We start from the raw sequence: 16,707 nt of genomic DNA, 5'->3' as shown, positions 1-16,707 counted from the left end.
ACCTAACATTAAAAATATCGTTACAATTTACAATATATTACACAAATATCATTACTTTTATATCATACCATACTAATAAGGTTATTTTAATTATTTCTACTTTATTTTTATTACATCATAATATAATAATACTTCTAAAATTACGTGTAAAAAATAAATGAATATCTAGTTATGGGAGAGAGGAGTAACTAAAATTTGTCTAAGCACACACTCGATGATTTGAGTCACTCGCAAATATGATTACATTAAAGAAAATAAAATTGATTAGTCAATTAATGAAAAATCAGGTAAAACCTAATTTCGTAATGATTAACGAAATTGAATCCAAACACGGCCCTAAGTTAAGGCCTCCACGCCTCATCCGCTGCTGCATTGTAACCACACACCATACACGATTCGATACGATACGATACCCGAATCCAAACGTAGCACACCACACTCTCTTCCTACACTCGCTTCATCTTCATCTTCATCTTCATCGCCGCCTCCACAAAGATCCGAGATGACGCTGCTACCGGATCTCGCCACTCAGATTATCATCCCAGCCTGCGCCATTGTCGGGATAGCTTTTGCGCTCGTGCAGTGGCTGCTCGTATCCAAGGTGAAGATTTCGGCGCACCAGCCTGACGCCAAAGGCGTAGGAGTCACCGAAGCATTGATCGAGGAAGGGGAAGCCCTCGCCGATCATTCCGTTGTTGGCAAGTGCGCCGACATCCAATCCGCCATCTCTGAAGGTGATTGTTCATCTTCTGTTTTTATTTATTTATTTTAGTTTTAAAATTTGAGCGTGATGCTTTGCATGTGTGTGGAGAATAGAGCGGGCAATGTATCCTGGAGGTTTTGATATGTGGAAAGGAATTAATTGGGGATTTTCCTTTAGACGAATGTCGAATCATCGCGTGCGTTTGATTAATCCAATAGTGACAGTCATGATTGATTCGATTTTGTATTATAATTTCTTACTACTTTTCAGAGGTTCTGGAATATTCAACACAGAAATCACCTTCTCCTTCGAGAAAGTTTGATTGCTTTATCTACCTTTCTTGTATTTATTGTTATCTGTTTGTTGTCGTTTCTGTATCAAATTCTTGTTGACATGTGTTGTTCATGTAATATTAATCTTTGGTAATTTATCCACTCCATGGTAATTAGTTAGGTGTTCTTATTGCATTATTCCTTTTTAGTTACAGTTTGATGACAACACAAGTTTGTTTGTTAATTGTATAGATTGAATGAGAAATGTTGGAATTAAATTTTACCAGAGTGTAAACAATGAAGCTTGCTAGAACTGATGCTCAAAGGTATCTGTAATGTAATTTAGTTGAGAGCTAAAAACGTTTAATTATCCCGAGCAAACAATGACCATAACTTCTAACCTAGTGTTTATTGATTGAGTAAAATTGTTCCTTTATATACCCTGTCAAGGCATAGAATTGTTCTTGAAAATTTTAGGTCAATGTTAATTTTGTGGCTCAGTGAAGTTAAAAAGGGACTTCAGTTGTTTGAAGTGATTGTTAGCATTAGGAGCCGAAAGCTTGTGTTTGTTCATTTCTTTGCAATTCAGTTCTTGAATGAGGAATTAATAACTTGAAAGCCATCTATAATCAGTTTATTCGGCGCAAATAGAAAATCGTATTCCCTTCAATGGTTTGGTGTTGTAGATTCTTGTCTATGGCTCTTAGGTTCCTTCGAATAAGCTATTTCTGATGCTGCAGGTGCAACATCATTTCTTTATACCGAGTACCAGTATGTTGGTGTGTTCATGGTTTCTTTTGCCATATTAATCTTCCTCTTCCTCGGCTCCGTGGAGGGGTTCAGCACCAAGAGCCAACCATGTGTGTACGACAAGAGTAGATTGTGCAAGCCTGCTCTTGCCACAGCTGTTTTTAGCACCATATCCTTCCTTCTCGGCGCTGTCACATCTGTGATCTCTGGCTTTCTTGGAATGAAAATTGCGACATATGCTAATGCCCGAACTACTTTAGAGGCTAGGAAAGGCGTTGGGAAGGCTTTCATTGTTGCATTTCGGTCTGGTGCAGTTATGGGTTTCCTCCTAGCAGCGAACGGTCTTCTGGTTTTATACATTGCCATAAACCTCTTCAAGCTATATTATGGCGAAGATTGGGAAGGCCTATTCGAGTCCATCACTGGCTATGGCCTCGGTGGATCTTCAATGGCACTTTTTGGCCGAGTTGGTGGAGGTATCTACACTAAAGCAGCTGATGTAGGAGCTGATCTTGTCGGCAAGGTGGAAAGGAACATCCCCGAGGATGATCCCCGGAACCCTGCAGTATGTCTGTCTGTTTACTTTTGAAAGCTCAAAAATTTCCATCCCAAGTAACTTACTCCATTAACATGAACTTCTTTATTTCGAAATCCTCTCAGGTCATTGCAGATAACGTTGGGGACAATGTCGGAGATATCGCTGGTATGGGATCAGATCTTTTCGGTTCATACGCAGAATCTTCATGTGCAGCCCTTGTTGTAGCTTCCATCTCTTCTTTCGGAGTTAACCATCAGTTGACTGCTATGCTGTTTCCTCTTCTCGTTAGCTCTGTCGGAATTCTTGCTTGCTTGCTTACGACGTTGTTTGCAACTGACTTCTTTGAGGTCAAGAATGTGAAAGAAATCGAGCCAGCCCTGAAAAAGCAGCTCATAATCTCGACATTTCTGATGACTATCGGCATCGCTGTTGTTAGCTTCGTCTCCCTTCCATCCTCCTTCACAATCTTTAACTTCGGAGAACAGAAAGAAGCCAAGAACTGGTGAGTTCTTCATTTTCACGATCTCTTCGAAGCGTTTCATTCATTTCTTCGTCTGTAATGAATTTTCCGGATTCGGTGATCTCAGGCAACTCTTTATATGCGTAGCTGTTGGTTTGTGGGCTGGCCTAGCGATCGGATTTGTTACCGAATACTACACAAGCAATGCTTATAGGTACATTTCCATCTACAGCATAAAAACGATCGATGAATCCGAATGATTTTATTTTACCTCACATTCTGTTCTTGTTCGTTTTTCAGCCCGGTGCAAGACGTTGCTGATTCATGCCGTACCGGTGCAGCCACCAATGTCATCTTCGGCCTCGCCTTGGGGTATAAATCTGTCATTATTCCAATTTTCGCCATAGCGATCAGCATTTTTGTTAGCTTCAGTTTCGCGGCGATGTATGGGATTGCTGTGGCTGCCCTCGGGATGCTTAGTACCATCGCAACCGGATTGGCCATTGATGCCTACGGTCCCATCAGCGACAACGCTGGAGGTATTGCCGAGATGGCCGGCATGAGCCACACCATCCGCGAGAGAACTGATGCCCTCGACGCCGCAGGGAACACTACAGCAGCAATTGGAAAGGTAACCGTTGTTTTCGCCATAAAATTAGCTCTGTATTTTCGCTAGAGCTATAAACGAGCCGATCAGAGCCGAACTTGTTATGTTTGAGCTCGGCTCCTTTAGCAATTTGTTGTTCGTATTAGGCTTGGCTCGTTAAGAGAAATTTTATTTTATTTATTTTATTTTATTATTAAATATAAAATTATTAATTTAATTTTTCTAATAAGTACTACGAACGTTCGCGAACAAACTCGAACTCGTTCGTGAACATAACGAGTCAAAATTTATGTTCGTGTTCGGCTCGTTTAGCTTAATGAACGAGCTCTTAGCGAGCTCAAACGAGCCGAGCTCGCGAACTGTTCGATTGTTTTACAGCTCTAATTTTCTTTAAGCGAAAACATTTTGCTTCCTTTCGACTTCAGGGATTCGCAATAGGCTCTGCGGCACTCGTGTCCCTCGCTCTGTTCGGCGCATTTGTGAGCCGCGCGGATATTCAAACCGTAGATGTTCTCACTCCAAAAGTTTTCATCGGTTTGATCGTCGGCGCCATGCTTCCCTACTGGTTCTCGGCCATGACGATGAAGAGCGTTGGCAGCGCTGCTCTCAAGATGGTCGAAGAAGTGCGGCGACAATTCAACACCATCCCCGGCCTCATGGAAGGCACTGTGAAGCCCGACTATGCAACCTGCGTCAAGATCTCCACGGATGCATCGATCAAGGAAATGATCCCTCCAGGCGCGCTCGTCATGCTCACTCCCCTCATCGTCGGCACTTTCTTCGGCGTCGAAACTCTCTCCGGCGTTCTTGCTGGATCCCTCGTCTCCGGCGTTCAGGTATCCCTCGTTTCTCGCACCATTCCTCCGAAAATTTTAATCGTCGTATACAACAATGACAGCGCGCGCTTTCTACAGATCGCAATATCTGCATCAAACACCGGCGGCGCTTGGGACAACGCCAAGAAATACATTGAGGTAAGCGTTCTAACGAAGATTGCATAAATGACGCCTCGATCTTTCCACAAACTCACGATTCGATTCTACAGGCCGGTGCTTCGGACCATGCGCGAAGTCTTGGCCCGAAAGGATCAGACCCACACAAAGCTGCCGTGATCGGGGACACGATTGGCGATCCCCTTAAGGACACGTCGGGGCCATCATTGAACATTCTCATCAAGCTAATGGCCGTTGAGTCGCTCGTGTTCGCGCCATTCTTCGCCACCCATGGCGGGCTGCTCTTCAAGATTTTCTAAACCTCGGTACGATCATCGACTTCTCCGAATCTTTCTTTTTCATTCTTCGGAACGTAGCGTAGCGTGTTAATTATTAGGACTTTGAAGTTTTTCGAGGATCGTTTTTTAGTCTCGTTCAAAATAATATTAATTATATTTGACATCCTCCGTCGATGCGCGAAAGTAATTCCGAAAATACGGTGATGCGACGCGATGATCGTCGACAATTCAGATTACAACTGAAAGCTACGATTTCGATTTCGATTCATTCCGCGTTCTTAGAGTTCGTTTGAAAGAGACGCTACTTTCTACATTTCACGCCGGGAGCTAAAAAAAACCTCGACCCGACATGGGAATTCACTTACGGTTCACAGGCCGCGCACAAAGGACACGGCGGATCCTGTTGATCTTCGTGCTTCGTTTTCTGTTCCAGGCAGTCCGCGTGGTACATATGACCACAGAATAAAACCGCGACCACCGAGAGTTGTGCCGACGAAATGGTGTTCTCGACGACGCAGGGGGTATTCCTCAACCGCTTTTGACATATCGAGCATTCCATCTTCCTCGCCTCTTCGTATAACGCATCATCTACAAGCGGACTAGCTCGTACTCTCTCGGGTTTTTGGAATATGCGACTTCGGTTATCTGCAATCGACACGTGTTTCTTTGCAGATCCAACCGTGTTTGTACGAATAAAAATGGAAAATGGAGAACGGTAGGTACCTCGATGATGATAGGGGACGTTCGAAAAGTCTTTAGTTGTGAGTTTGAAGGATAGGTTAGGATCGTAAATGGGCGAATTCTTCGAATGGGACGGCGATGCTTCGAAATGGTTACGTCTAGAGTAATGGTGGCCAAAGGGATGCTTCGAATGCTTCAACAATGGCGCGCGGCTGTTGGCGCCGTGATTCTGAATTAGATGCGACTGGTGACCAGATGGTCTTTTATGAGAAGTGCTTAAAACATCCATAGTCGCAGCCCGGGGCTGTTCTGCGCTGCCTTCGGCTTGATCAGAAATCCTCTGCGGAATAATGTATCGACAGTAAATATGAATATCGAAACATAGACAGACATATATCGAAAGATATCAAATTCGCGCACGCGTAAATGTATAACGAACCAGTTCTGAGTGCAGTTCCTTCTGAGGAGCTTGTGGTACGAAATCTGAAAGGATCATGAAATAAAAATCCATGAATCAATCGAATAATATATGCGAAAACATCAAGAAAGGCACATTCGAAGAAATCAAACAACAAGAACATTTCGAAAAAAAAAGCAAAACTTCAAATATGTATATATACATACATTTATTTCGCTAGGAAGCATAAAAGATCGATCATAATTCTAAAGAAACTTCGCTAAACGATCGCTTGCACATTATCATTATAAAGATTTAATCTCCCGTTTACAATAACCACCGACGAAACCTTAACTAAAGTTAATCAAATCACCACTTCATCCTACATTATATTCGATACAACTCCTTCGGCATCCAAAATGTATATATATGGAGATAAAAATGATCAAAGAACTCGACTTTCTTGTCGCAATCGACTTCCTCTACTAGCAATTGCTTCAAAAACAAGCTCATTGATAAACCTTGAACGATCAACAAACGATCGGAGGTTCTAAATAACTCCTCTCGCCATTTGTACACATTACAAGTCGTCGATAGAAGGTCTAATGTGACTCGAAACATCGATCTGAATACCGTAACATCCCAAACATTATTTGCTTATGTTTTCAAATCATTTTGAACACTATTCATCAATAGTATCTTTCGGAAAAAAAAACACATCAAAAATACTACTAAATTAGAAAAATAGTTTTCTAACTTTAATTTATATCAAATCAAATACTTATATATTTTATGAACTTTTCATTATTCTTAAAAAGATTAAGATCGAAACCTGCAAAATGTTAGTTCAAACATACTTTACCTTGTAAAGAAGATCATCATCCATAGCATTCATCAAAACCTAACATTATAAATTATACAGATTGTACATTGCGGGAATGGAGCAGAATTCGAAACCAAATCAAGAAGGATCGTCCAATCAAACAAAACAAAGCTAAAACGAAACCTAAATTGATCATCCGAATTCGAACAACAAGGAGATAAATTACAAATTCGTAGAAATGTGAGCGAAATTAAACGAATTACCTGAACGCGGTGGGGGTGCTCTCTTGCCATTTCCCCTTCTCTTTCTTTTCCCCATTTTAGAATATATGTATATATATAATTGTATTGGTGGATTAGAGAAATCGCAAAGAAATTGAGGAGGTTTAAGACGATTGGTAATTAAGGAGATACGAAGGGTGAAGCGAGGAATGAGGATAGAGCGGGCGAGAAGAGAGGGGGATTTTGCAACCAAGAAAATCTAGCAAAGAGAGAGAAAGAATATGCGATTTGCAGATTAACAGAAGAGTAGAGCAAGAAGGAAGCAGCGGTGATGGAAAGAGAGGATTCAATTGAAAGGTAAATCTATGGCGGATTTGAATTTGAAAGCGGGTTTTAAACCATGGAAGGAAGAGTAGTGAAGGAGTGAGTTAATTATCGGACAGTTTTTATTTTCCATAGATAGGATGAATGGATGGATGGATGATGCCGATGACCTATGCTCGTGCCTTTCGATCAAATCATCAAAAAAAAACAAAAAATTATTATTTTGTATAGAAATATCATTGTAATAATATTATAATTACGGAAAAGTATATAAATATTTTTTCTTTATACTAAGTTTTTATATAACAATTTGTTGGTAAATATAAATAAATAATCAAGGAAATCGCTTGCTACACGAGACTCGAATTTGATTTCGTATTTATGTGATTTCTTTTTTTTTGAATTTCGTCGCATCTCAGATTTCAACAAATATATTTTCCAACAATCTTGAAGCGAATTCGAGTAGAATCTGAGATGGCTCGAAATTCCCTAAATCCGGACGGTCGTGGTGGAAGCGACATAAACCTGAATAAATAATATTCAAATTGACACAGTTGGGGAAGAGGACAAAGAGGTTAACTTCAGCGTTTCACACTCATGTTCTCTATATTCCATGACCTCAACCACCCGTCCAAACAATGAGAAAGCCTAGAGGGCTGCTGCCGAAAAAGCTGCGCCAACAGCGTATGAACAAGGTCTTCAAGGCCGCGATGGAGGGAGCGCAACCTGTTGTTGCCTCCTCCAGCTAGCCTATTGGCTGAAAAAAAAAAAAAGAAAAAAAAAAGATCTTGTTAATATCAGTGAAAGAACGTATTGTTGTTCCGCTTCGTCCGCAACATATGGCTGCAAGACCTGCGCAGTATCTTGTTGTATCTGCCAGACAACAACAAGATGACTTGGTATACAATTAATTGTTGTTGTGGATCATGTAACGCAGTCTGTCGCTGCAACTTTCAAGCAACCTGTTGCTGCGGCAACCGAAAAGCCAGAAAAATTCAATGGACAGGATATTAAAATATGGCAGCGGAATATGTTGTTTTATCTAACCACGCTGAATTAACATATTGGCTAATGGAGGTTGTACCTGTTGTGCCGGAACAACCTCGGAAGAACAAAAAAAAAAACAAAACACAAATTCTGAAAGTCATAAAACACTCAAATTTGATGTGCAAAAAATTATATATTGAATGGCTTAAGCGACTCCCTATACCAGTGTCTGCCAGTATGCATCAATGGCTAAGCAGTTGTGGGAGATGTTGGAGAAGAGGCGAAATAAATTCGTCACTCTTTTGAGTACATTCGAGAATGAGACAAACTTGTATCTGCCATTACCCTTTATTACGATAGTAAATCTGTTACCAACAGAGCAGAAAGTACAATATACAATTGAAAGAGTCGACACATTCGCCGTCGATACAATTCCATAAGATAACTGAACACAACTAAGGTTATTACGATAGACCATGTTGCGTCAAAAAATAATCTAGCGGATCCGCCAACTAAATAGTTAAACCGTGATGCAGTTTACAAACTGGAGCTCAAGCCTGCTAAGGAAAAAATTTTATAAAAGAAAACCCAACATAGAAAGATTGAAGATCAAAAACTAGGTTATATGGACAGGAGCACTAGGGTGGAAAGGAAGACAAAAAATAGGGGAACTCTCCTTGGTTTTGGTGTGTTGAAAGAATGGGGTGGAAAGGACATTACAGACACCTCCATCATCTTTGGGAGTAAAATTTTTTCGAATAGAAACCTCCTGACAATAAATTTCAGAGTTAAAACAGTCATAATCGACATGATAAAATTCCAGTAACATCCGGCCATAAGCATAAAATTTAATTTCGATCATAAATATTTTATTTAAAATCTTAAATTTGAAGTAATCGTTTATTATATATGCATATAATTATAATTTTTGGGGTATATTTTTTATATACAAAAATATATTTTCTTGGATTTTAATAAAATATTTTGTTGTTTACATTTGGTTCCGGAGAATAAAAGACTTCGTCAAGTCTAGTATTCACCAAAATCAAGTCTAAACCCATTACCACGACCAAAAACTTTGAACCAGAGACAAAACTCATTGCTCGTATATTTGTGTCATTATTTGGTCCACGACAGATGGCAGCGCGCTTCTAGCTTATCAATATTAATACGCGTAAACTACTGTATTTCAACTTACCGAATAATTTATTTCGAAATTATAATTTTAATTTAAACTTAAATTTATTGATTAAATAATTAACTGATTTTCCAACCAAGAAAAACAGTCTTAGAGGTGTTTGGTAAACAGCTTGAGAGTGTTTGGTAAATTAGCGTTTTCAATTAGCTTATTGGGTTCAACAAGCTAATTTTGAAAAAACTCTATATACCAACCTTTCAGATTAGTTTTTCATTTTAATTTTTCTTATTCTTAGTTTGAAAAAATTCAACTAAATATTTTGAAAATAAAATATAAAATGTCCTTAATTGTCATTATACGTATAAACAATTAATATCAAATCATTATTTTACCAAACACTTTAATAAAAACAGCTAATCGAATCAATAAGTCAAATCCACTAATTGAATCAGCTAACAAACAACTCGAATCAACTAACAGTTGACAGCTATCAACTAATTGTCAAATACACCCTTAATCTTATAAAAGAAAAAAAAAAAACATAGCATAGGAACTTGTCCAAGCATTATTAGAGCAATCACAGTTGTTACTCTTCAAAGAGCTTCTAAATCCTCTTTAAATTTGATGCGTCAAAGTGCTGAAAATTGACATCCATTAAAATAATAAATTTCTATCCAATGGCTTTGTGGAAATAAAAAATAAAAAAAATAAAAAAGTAAAACAAAATGTGAGAGAAAATGAAAGAGAAAAAAAAAGAAAAAGAGAGAAAAATAAAATAAGAAAGAGAAAAGAAAGAGAACATATAGAAGAGAAGAAGAAGAGAGAAAACAAAAATAAATATAAAAAAAATGTAAAAGAGAGGAGTGAGTGTGTTTATTTGTCAGATTTGTTTTTCTGTTTTACTGTTTTATTTTATTTTTTTTTTTCAAAAATATCAAATCAAACATTCATTTTTATGTACACTAAAATTAAATTTTAGGTTCAAAACATCACATCAATATATATTTATATCATATCAAATTACTATTTTAATTCAAAATTTTACTGTTGAAAACCAAAACCAAAAATCAAAATGTGACTATAACACACCTATAAAAGTATTCTTCGTTGGCTTCCTCACCAAGCCATGTTTATGTTTAAGATCTTTGTTTTTTTATTTCCTCATTTTTGAATGCAATTGTATTAAAGATTATACACAGTATTCTAAATTGTGTTAAATCAATTTTTGAATGCACTATTTGAAATTATGACATATACTCTTAGTTATACGTTGTTTTTATATTTTTCAATATTATTACATATTGTCTTATATTATGTGAGACATATTTTTTAAAGTAATTATTCAAATTTAAATATATTTAATCAAAATTCAATATCTTAAACAAACACCCCATCCAAACATTTACGAAAATGACAATTAATTAATTATTTTTTATCTCAAAAAAAAAAAAAAAAAAAAAAAAAAAAAAACTATCCCGACAATAGGGCCCTGGCCGCAAATCAATGGCCGGTTGTAATAGCATACAGACACCTTCCCCACCCCTCCCATTTTAGTCCAACCTCCAAATTCCATCCAACGGCTCGCCGTCTTCCCCAACCAAATATTCCCAATGGATTCCCAAATCCCAACTGGCATCCTCACCTTTATAACAACGGTAATAAATAAATACGACCGATTCGCCAGCTACACCCATACTTGCATTGCTTTTCCTCCTCGTCGGGATCGGATCCATCCGCCGGAGCGATCGAATCCCCTGGGAAACTTCCTTTCCCAGAGGATTCTTGTTCGTCGCTTTCAATAAGGTTCGTGCAACAATAATGTGTTTGTTATTTTTTTCGTATCTATGGATTTGATTGCCTTCCTTCATGTATTTTCAATCGTTCGCTTCACGTTTTCGTTCATCTTTTGGGGCAATTGTTTAATTTCTTGAAGATTTGTGAATCCCTAATTTCTGGTGTTGTCTTGATTGAGATTGTATTTGTAATTGTCTGTTGAAAAAGTCTCCTGTTTTATCTTAGCTTTAAGGATCTATCTGTTGTTGCTTTTACTTGGGAACATGTTTTGTGCCTTCTAAGTGTTCGACGAAATTCCGCAGTTGCAGCAGGGCGGGATCAGAGTTGGTTCGTCGAGATGGAGACGGCGAAGAAGGTGGAGTCTCCGAAGCCTTCTTTGAATAATGTGATTGAGAAAGTTGGGGCGTACGGATTCGGGGGTGGGAGCAGCCACAAGAGGTGCAAATACGCCATTGAAGATGAGGAAGAAGATGGGAACATGGAGATGGTGCAGATTGGTGCACAGAGGACGAAGACAGTCTTGATATTGATGAGCGATACCGGCGGCGGCCACCGTGCGTCTGCCGAGGCTATCCGCGACGCTTTCCGCATTGAATTCGGTGATCAATATAGGGTAAGGTTGCTTCTGCTTATGCCTTGTTGAATTAGACATATGGTTGTGTAAGGAATTATGTTTTTGCTTGTGTTTAATTCTTGCAGCCGACGTATCCTTGTGTTCGTGTTTTATGATCGAATCTATTGAACTAGCTTAAACTTTTAAACGAGATGATCATTTAATGTGGTATCAGAGTCGAAAGTCCATGATCGAGTCACACCGGCCTTTTTCCTGCTAGTATAGGCGGGCGAATCCTCGTGTTTGCGAATTTGTTGGATTAATTTAAACTTTTATATGAGACGATCATTTAATTTGGTATCAAAGCAAAAAGTTGCTTTCGAGTCCCACAGCCCTATTTCCTACTAGTATAGGCTGGTGAATCCCTGTGTTTATGAATCTGTTAGATTGATTTAAAATTTTATGTGAGATATCATTTAATATAGTATTAGAGCAGGAAGTTTGCTTTCAAGTCCCACCGCCCTTTTTCCTACTAGTATAGAGGGTCGAAGCTTCGTGTTTGTGAATTTGTTGGATTAATTTAAATTTTTATGTGAATAATCATTTAATATGGTATCATAACAGGAAGTCTGCATTCGAGTCCCACCGCCCTTTTTCCTACTAGTATAGGCGGGTAAATTCTCGTGTTTGTGAATCTGTTGGATTAATTTAAATTTTTATGTGAGATGATCATTTAATATGGTATCAGAGCAGAAAATTTGCATTCGAGTCCCACCGTCTTTTTTCCTACTAGTATAGGCGGGTGAATCCTCGTGTTTATGAATCTATTGGATTAATTTTAACTTAGGTGATCATGTAATACGGTATCAGAGCATGAAGTTTGCTTTCGAGTCCCAACGCCCTTTTCCTACTACTATAGGCGGGCGTATCCTCGTGTTCGTGTTTTACGATTGAATTTGTTGAAATAACTTAAATTTTTACTTGAGATGGTCATTTAACATGATATTTGAGCGAAAAGTTTGTGTTTGAGTTCCACCCCTCTTATTCTACTAACTTAAAATTTTAGATGAAATAGTCAATTTAATAGAATGATGACTGGTTTTGTGTGGATTTGTTTTTTTAACAGATTTTGTTTAAGGATGTATGGAAGGAGTACACGGGATGGCCGTTGAACGATATGGAAGGACAATACAAGTTCATGGTGAAGCACGTCCAGCTTTGGCGATTTGCGTTTCACGGCACTTCTCCTCGGTGGATACACTCGCTCTATTTTGCTGCCATTGCCGCCTTCTACGCCAAGTTCGTCCTGGCCTGTGTTATATTACCAACCGATCATTCTCCTGCAACCTAGGATTCAGTCTCGACTTTTTCTCTGTGTGTGTATATTTTCTCATTACAGGGAGGTCGAGGCGGGTCTCATGGAGTACAAACCCGACATCATCATCAGCGTCCATCCCCTCATGCAGCATATTCCTCTGTGGGTGCTGAAATGGCAAGGGCTCGAGAAGAAAGTCGTGTTTGTCACTGTCATTACGGACCTCAACACTTGTCACCCGACGTGGTAATAATTATAATCATCCTAGGAAAAAGAACACTTCTGATATTGGACATATGATGACGATGGACTAATTGTGGATCGTACGCTTGTTGTCAAGGTTTCATCCATCTGTAAACCGGCTGTACTGCCCCTCACAAGAGGTAGCGAAGAGGGCTTTGCAAGACGGCCTTGAAGAATCTCAAATTCGTGTTTTTGGCTTGCCTATCCGACCTTCCTTTTGCCGAGCAGTTCTTAACAAGGTTCGCGCATGTTAATCCTTTTTGTTATAATTTTCTTTATAAGCATTCAAGAGTTTCTATCTGGAATAGTTCAAATTTGTTAGAAAAGCGCGACCTACATCGGACAATATGTTCTAATTAGACAACGGTGTTTGAAAATATGAATCAATGCCAAATTAAGGATCGATTACTTGTCTTTATAATGTGTATACATGTATGTATATGTATATATATAGGCATCGTTAAGGGCTGAATTCGAGATGGATCCGGAATTGCCGGCCGTGCTGCTAATGGGAGGCGGAGAGGGAATGGGCCCTGTGGAGGAAACCGCAAAGGCGCTCGGAGAGTCATTGTACAACAAAGAGCTCGATAAGCCAATAGGACAACTTGTCGTCATCTGTGGTCGTAATAAAAAGTTAGCTGCGAAATTAGAATCCCGGGACTGGAAAATCCCCCTCAAGGTCTGCAAAACAATCTTTTTCGATAGATCTCTCTCATGGCAGAAAAAAACTTGACTGTTATCTTTCATCGTCGGCTATTGTATACAGATAAGAGGATTCGAGAAGCAAATGGAGAAATGGATGGGAGCCTGCGATTGCATCATTACAAAAGTATGTTCTAATTTTTTTGTCGAAAATCTTATCTCGACTAGTAATGATGCTGATTAACCTCAGTCATCACATTGCAATGATATGGACAACACATAGTTGTTGTTGAAACAACATGTCTTGATATGTACAAATACAATGAACTAACAGTACATGATGTAGTCTCACATAGCACATGCAACAGTTGGTTTTAACGCATGAATGAATAACCAACACAGATATTTATTACCCACAGCCCATGTTGTAATACAGATTTTGTTTCTATATTTTAAGCCCCTGCTGATTTTTTCAAATCCGTCCGACTATTTTTATGTGATGTCCGTATATATGTGTTATGTATTGTCAGTAGGATGCTGAATAATAACAATCATATCTCGTCATGAGTGTAAGAATATTCTTTAAGAATGCTCGAACCGGAAAATGACGTAAGATTCTTGGTTTGTGACAGGCTGGACCGGGGACAATCGCCGAGGCATTGATACGGGGCCTCCCGATCATCCTCAACGACTACATCCCGGGGCAAGAAAAAGGGAACGTGCCGTACGTGATCGACAACGGGGCCGGCGTGTTCACCCGGAGTCCCAAGGAGACAGCTTCGATCGTAGCCAGTTGGTTCAACATCGACACCGACGAACGCAAGAGGATGTCTGAAAATGCCCGGAAGCTCTCGCAGCCGGAAGCTGTGTTCGACATTGTCAGAGACATTCACGAGCTGTCGCGCCAGCGCGGATTTTTGCCCAACATTCCTTACATGATGACTTCGTCGTTCGCCAGCTTGATATGATTGTCCCAATTTCCGGCCAGACTTTGTCGAGCTCGTTAGCTTGATCTGATTGAGACGTTGAGTTTCTCGCCCTACGGCGAGACTCGGACAGTCTCTGCCTCCGGTCGTGACAACGTAGTCCTTTTAAGGCAGGCCAGCATTCTTAAGGACAGTGTAAGTTTGGAAATATTTTTTGTTTTTTCGTTTTTTTTTTTTTTTTTTAAATTTGTGATCTTTAAAATATCCAAGATGAAAGATAAGGGATATGGAAGTATTTTATTTTTTATTTTTATTTTTTATTCTGTTGGTTTGTTTAGAGGTTAGGTTTTTAGAAGAAGCAGCAGCAGCAGCAATGGCTTATTTGTTTGTAGTCTGAATTTGGTTTTGATCTCTTTGTGAAACTGTTCACGTTGTACAGTGAATTCATTCTCTAATGGGATTATATTTTATTACGCAATATTATTGTTATAAACATACATTAATATAAAATATATATATGCTTAAAAAAGTTAATTATTCAATAAAAAAATATTATTTTTTATATTATCAATACAATTTTCGATATTACATACAAAAATCAATCTATCTGAAAGTTCGTGGGGGTTTATTGAAAGTATTATTTATTTATTTTAAAAATATATATTTTAAAACAATTTTATAAAAAATTTAAGTTTAAAACTATTTTTTTCATATTTTCTTTTTTATAAAAAATAAGACTGAATGCATTTTTTCTAGATGTACTTTACAAAAAATTAAGAAAAAGCTAAAATTGTTTTAAAATTCTTATAATCTAATTTAGAGGTTAGTTTTGGAAGAAACAATAGTTTATATTTATTCGGGATTTGAGTATTTGGTGATATTTATAGGTTTGATATTGTGTTAAACAGTAATTTAATTGTGTTTTCAGATAGTGTTTAATTTTGATATCCTTAATTTTCATTTATTTTTTTCTATAAATAAATAGAATATATATATATATATATATTTGGTAATATTAATTCGATGGAATCAAAAAACAAATTATTGAAATGATCCCATTCAGTCTTAAAATATTCAGTATCTAAGTAGTGAAATTTCTTTGGTATATTTGGTTTGTATTTTAAATATAAATCTGTTGATGTAATTTTTCAACAAAAATAAAGTAAAATTCAAAGATATAGAAAATATCCTTAAACTTGATTAATTAGTGCCTGAGATTAGGAATCTCTAAACACTGTATGGTACAGAAAATAAACTGGAAAATAAAATACTGAAATTTAAAGTGGTGATCCCCAAATCTGACTTTGCTTTGTTGAAATTGATTGAAGATGCCTTGCCAAATGATGATCCAAATCCTTAAATATTCTTTGAAGAAAACGTTCAGAACTGTCGCACTGTTTCACCAACCGTTACCACCAGTTACAGAACTCAGAACTGCCTCTTTCATTGACACATGTCTTTAACCGCCTCGCCAACCGCATAACCCAACGACCGACCAACCGACCAATCTAGATACATAATTGGTCGCCAGATCAAAAGACTCACTGGTCGCCCCATCAAACGACCACTATTTGGTCTCTTCAATCGTCTGACCTATCAACAGACCTTTCTTCGCCCGACTTCCTTTTTCGACCGACCCCCATAGCAGCCAACCTTTGTATCAACCGACCCATTTATCCGACTGCGGATAATCCGACCTGCTTGCCCGACCGCGGACCATCTGACTTGCTTATCTGATTGAGAACCAACCGACTGAGAACCCACCGACTGACTCTGGATACCTTATTATTATTATTATTATTATTATTTTTTGTGCGTAACAACATGCCTCCTCCTCAAGACTCCTAAGCATCATTTCTTATGATGTTTTAGGAGTTAGTAGGTTAGCATCCGAGGCTACGTCAGCCTCAGATCCGACCTCCATCCTTTGAGGCTACGTTGGACCCGACCTCCATTTATCGCGGACTGGTGCTGGCCTGGACGTTGGTCGATCTTGCACTACCATTGTATTCAGACTCCCGTCCGACTTATTCCTCCTTTCGGCCACTGTTGTTCTGTCATTCTTTTGCTTGCCTGAAAAGTTATGGTCGGCGACCTGACCC

The 16,707-nt window shown here is 38.5% G+C and overlaps 3 protein-coding genes across 3 annotated transcripts; 2 read left to right on the top strand and 1 right to left on the bottom strand.

Annotated features, from left to right (window-relative positions):
- The first annotated feature begins 387 nt into the window (after positions 1 to 387).
- LOC127266343 (pyrophosphate-energized vacuolar membrane proton pump-like) lies at positions 388 to 4,748 on the top strand. The gene is made up of 8 exons (XM_051296557.1): positions 388 to 734; positions 1,716 to 2,290; positions 2,386 to 2,765; positions 2,851 to 2,937; positions 3,024 to 3,354; positions 3,756 to 4,166; positions 4,245 to 4,304; positions 4,376 to 4,748. Exons 1-8 carry the CDS (start codon positions 503 to 505, stop codon positions 4,580 to 4,582), a joined length of 2,283 nt encoding a protein of 760 aa, XP_051152514.1. The 5' UTR covers positions 388 to 502; the 3' UTR covers positions 4,583 to 4,748.
- Positions 4,749 to 4,752: 4 nt separating this feature from the next.
- Positions 4,753 to 7,112, bottom strand: LOC127266344 (uncharacterized). The gene is made up of 4 exons (XM_051296558.1): positions 6,726 to 7,112; positions 5,682 to 5,725; positions 5,285 to 5,582; positions 4,753 to 5,206 (listed from the first exon to the last, which is right to left on the bottom strand). The coding sequence occupies exons 1-4, from the start codon at positions 6,778 to 6,780 to the stop codon at positions 4,923 to 4,925; spliced, it is 681 nt and encodes a 226-aa protein (XP_051152515.1). The 5' UTR covers positions 6,781 to 7,112; the 3' UTR covers positions 4,753 to 4,922.
- Positions 7,113 to 10,691: 3,579 nt separating this feature from the next.
- On the top strand, positions 10,692 to 15,077 carry LOC127266408 (monogalactosyldiacylglycerol synthase 2, chloroplastic-like). Its single transcript, XM_051296652.1, has 8 exons — positions 10,692 to 10,935; positions 11,229 to 11,539; positions 12,606 to 12,778; positions 12,879 to 13,040; positions 13,135 to 13,276; positions 13,492 to 13,716; positions 13,804 to 13,866; positions 14,312 to 15,077. Exons 2-8 carry the CDS (start codon positions 11,264 to 11,266, stop codon positions 14,645 to 14,647), a joined length of 1,377 nt encoding a protein of 458 aa, XP_051152609.1. The 5' UTR covers positions 10,692 to 10,935; positions 11,229 to 11,263; the 3' UTR covers positions 14,648 to 15,077.
- The last annotated feature ends 1,630 nt before the right edge of the window (positions 15,078 to 16,707 follow it).

This window comes from Andrographis paniculata, unplaced genomic scaffold (genome assembly GCF_009805555.1).
Source record: "Andrographis paniculata isolate CXL003 unplaced genomic scaffold, ASM980555v1 Contig75END, whole genome shotgun sequence".
NCBI classification, from domain to species: Eukaryota; Viridiplantae; Streptophyta; class Magnoliopsida; order Lamiales; family Acanthaceae; genus Andrographis; species Andrographis paniculata.
This window is presented reverse-complemented; position numbering and strand designations above follow the sequence as displayed.

Excerpts from the sequence above, each read along its gene's own strand:
- LOC127266408 (XM_051296652.1), top strand. The coding sequence starts at position 11,264 with ATGGAGACGGCGAAGAAGGTGGAGTCTCCGAAGCCTTCTTTGAATAAT. Across the intron at positions 11,540-12,605 it reads AATTCGGTGATCAATATAGG|ATTTTGTTTAAGGATGTATG; the intron begins GTAAGGTTGCTT and ends TTTTTTTAACAG. Across the intron at positions 12,779-12,878 it reads ATTGCCGCCTTCTACGCCAA|GGAGGTCGAGGCGGGTCTCA; the intron begins GTTCGTCCTGGC and ends TTCTCATTACAG.
- LOC127266343 (XM_051296557.1), top strand. The coding sequence starts at position 503 with ATGACGCTGCTACCGGATCTCGCCACTCAGATTATCATCCCAGCCTGC. Across the intron at positions 2,938-3,023 it reads TACACAAGCAATGCTTATAG|CCCGGTGCAAGACGTTGCTG; the intron begins GTACATTTCCAT and ends TTCGTTTTTCAG. Across the intron at positions 4,167-4,244 it reads CCCTCGTCTCCGGCGTTCAG|ATCGCAATATCTGCATCAAA; the intron begins GTATCCCTCGTT and ends CGCTTTCTACAG.
- LOC127266344 (XM_051296558.1), bottom strand. The coding sequence starts at position 6,780 with ATGGGGAAAAGAAAGAGAAGGGGAAATGGCAAGAGAGCACCCCCACCG. Across the intron at positions 5,726-6,725 it reads AGCACCCCCACCGCGTTCAG|ATTTCGTACCACAAGCTCCT; the intron begins GTAATTCGTTTA and ends TGATCCTTTCAG. Across the intron at positions 5,207-5,284 it reads CGTCCCCTATCATCATCGAG|ATAACCGAAGTCGCATATTC; the intron begins GTACCTACCGTT and ends TGTCGATTGCAG.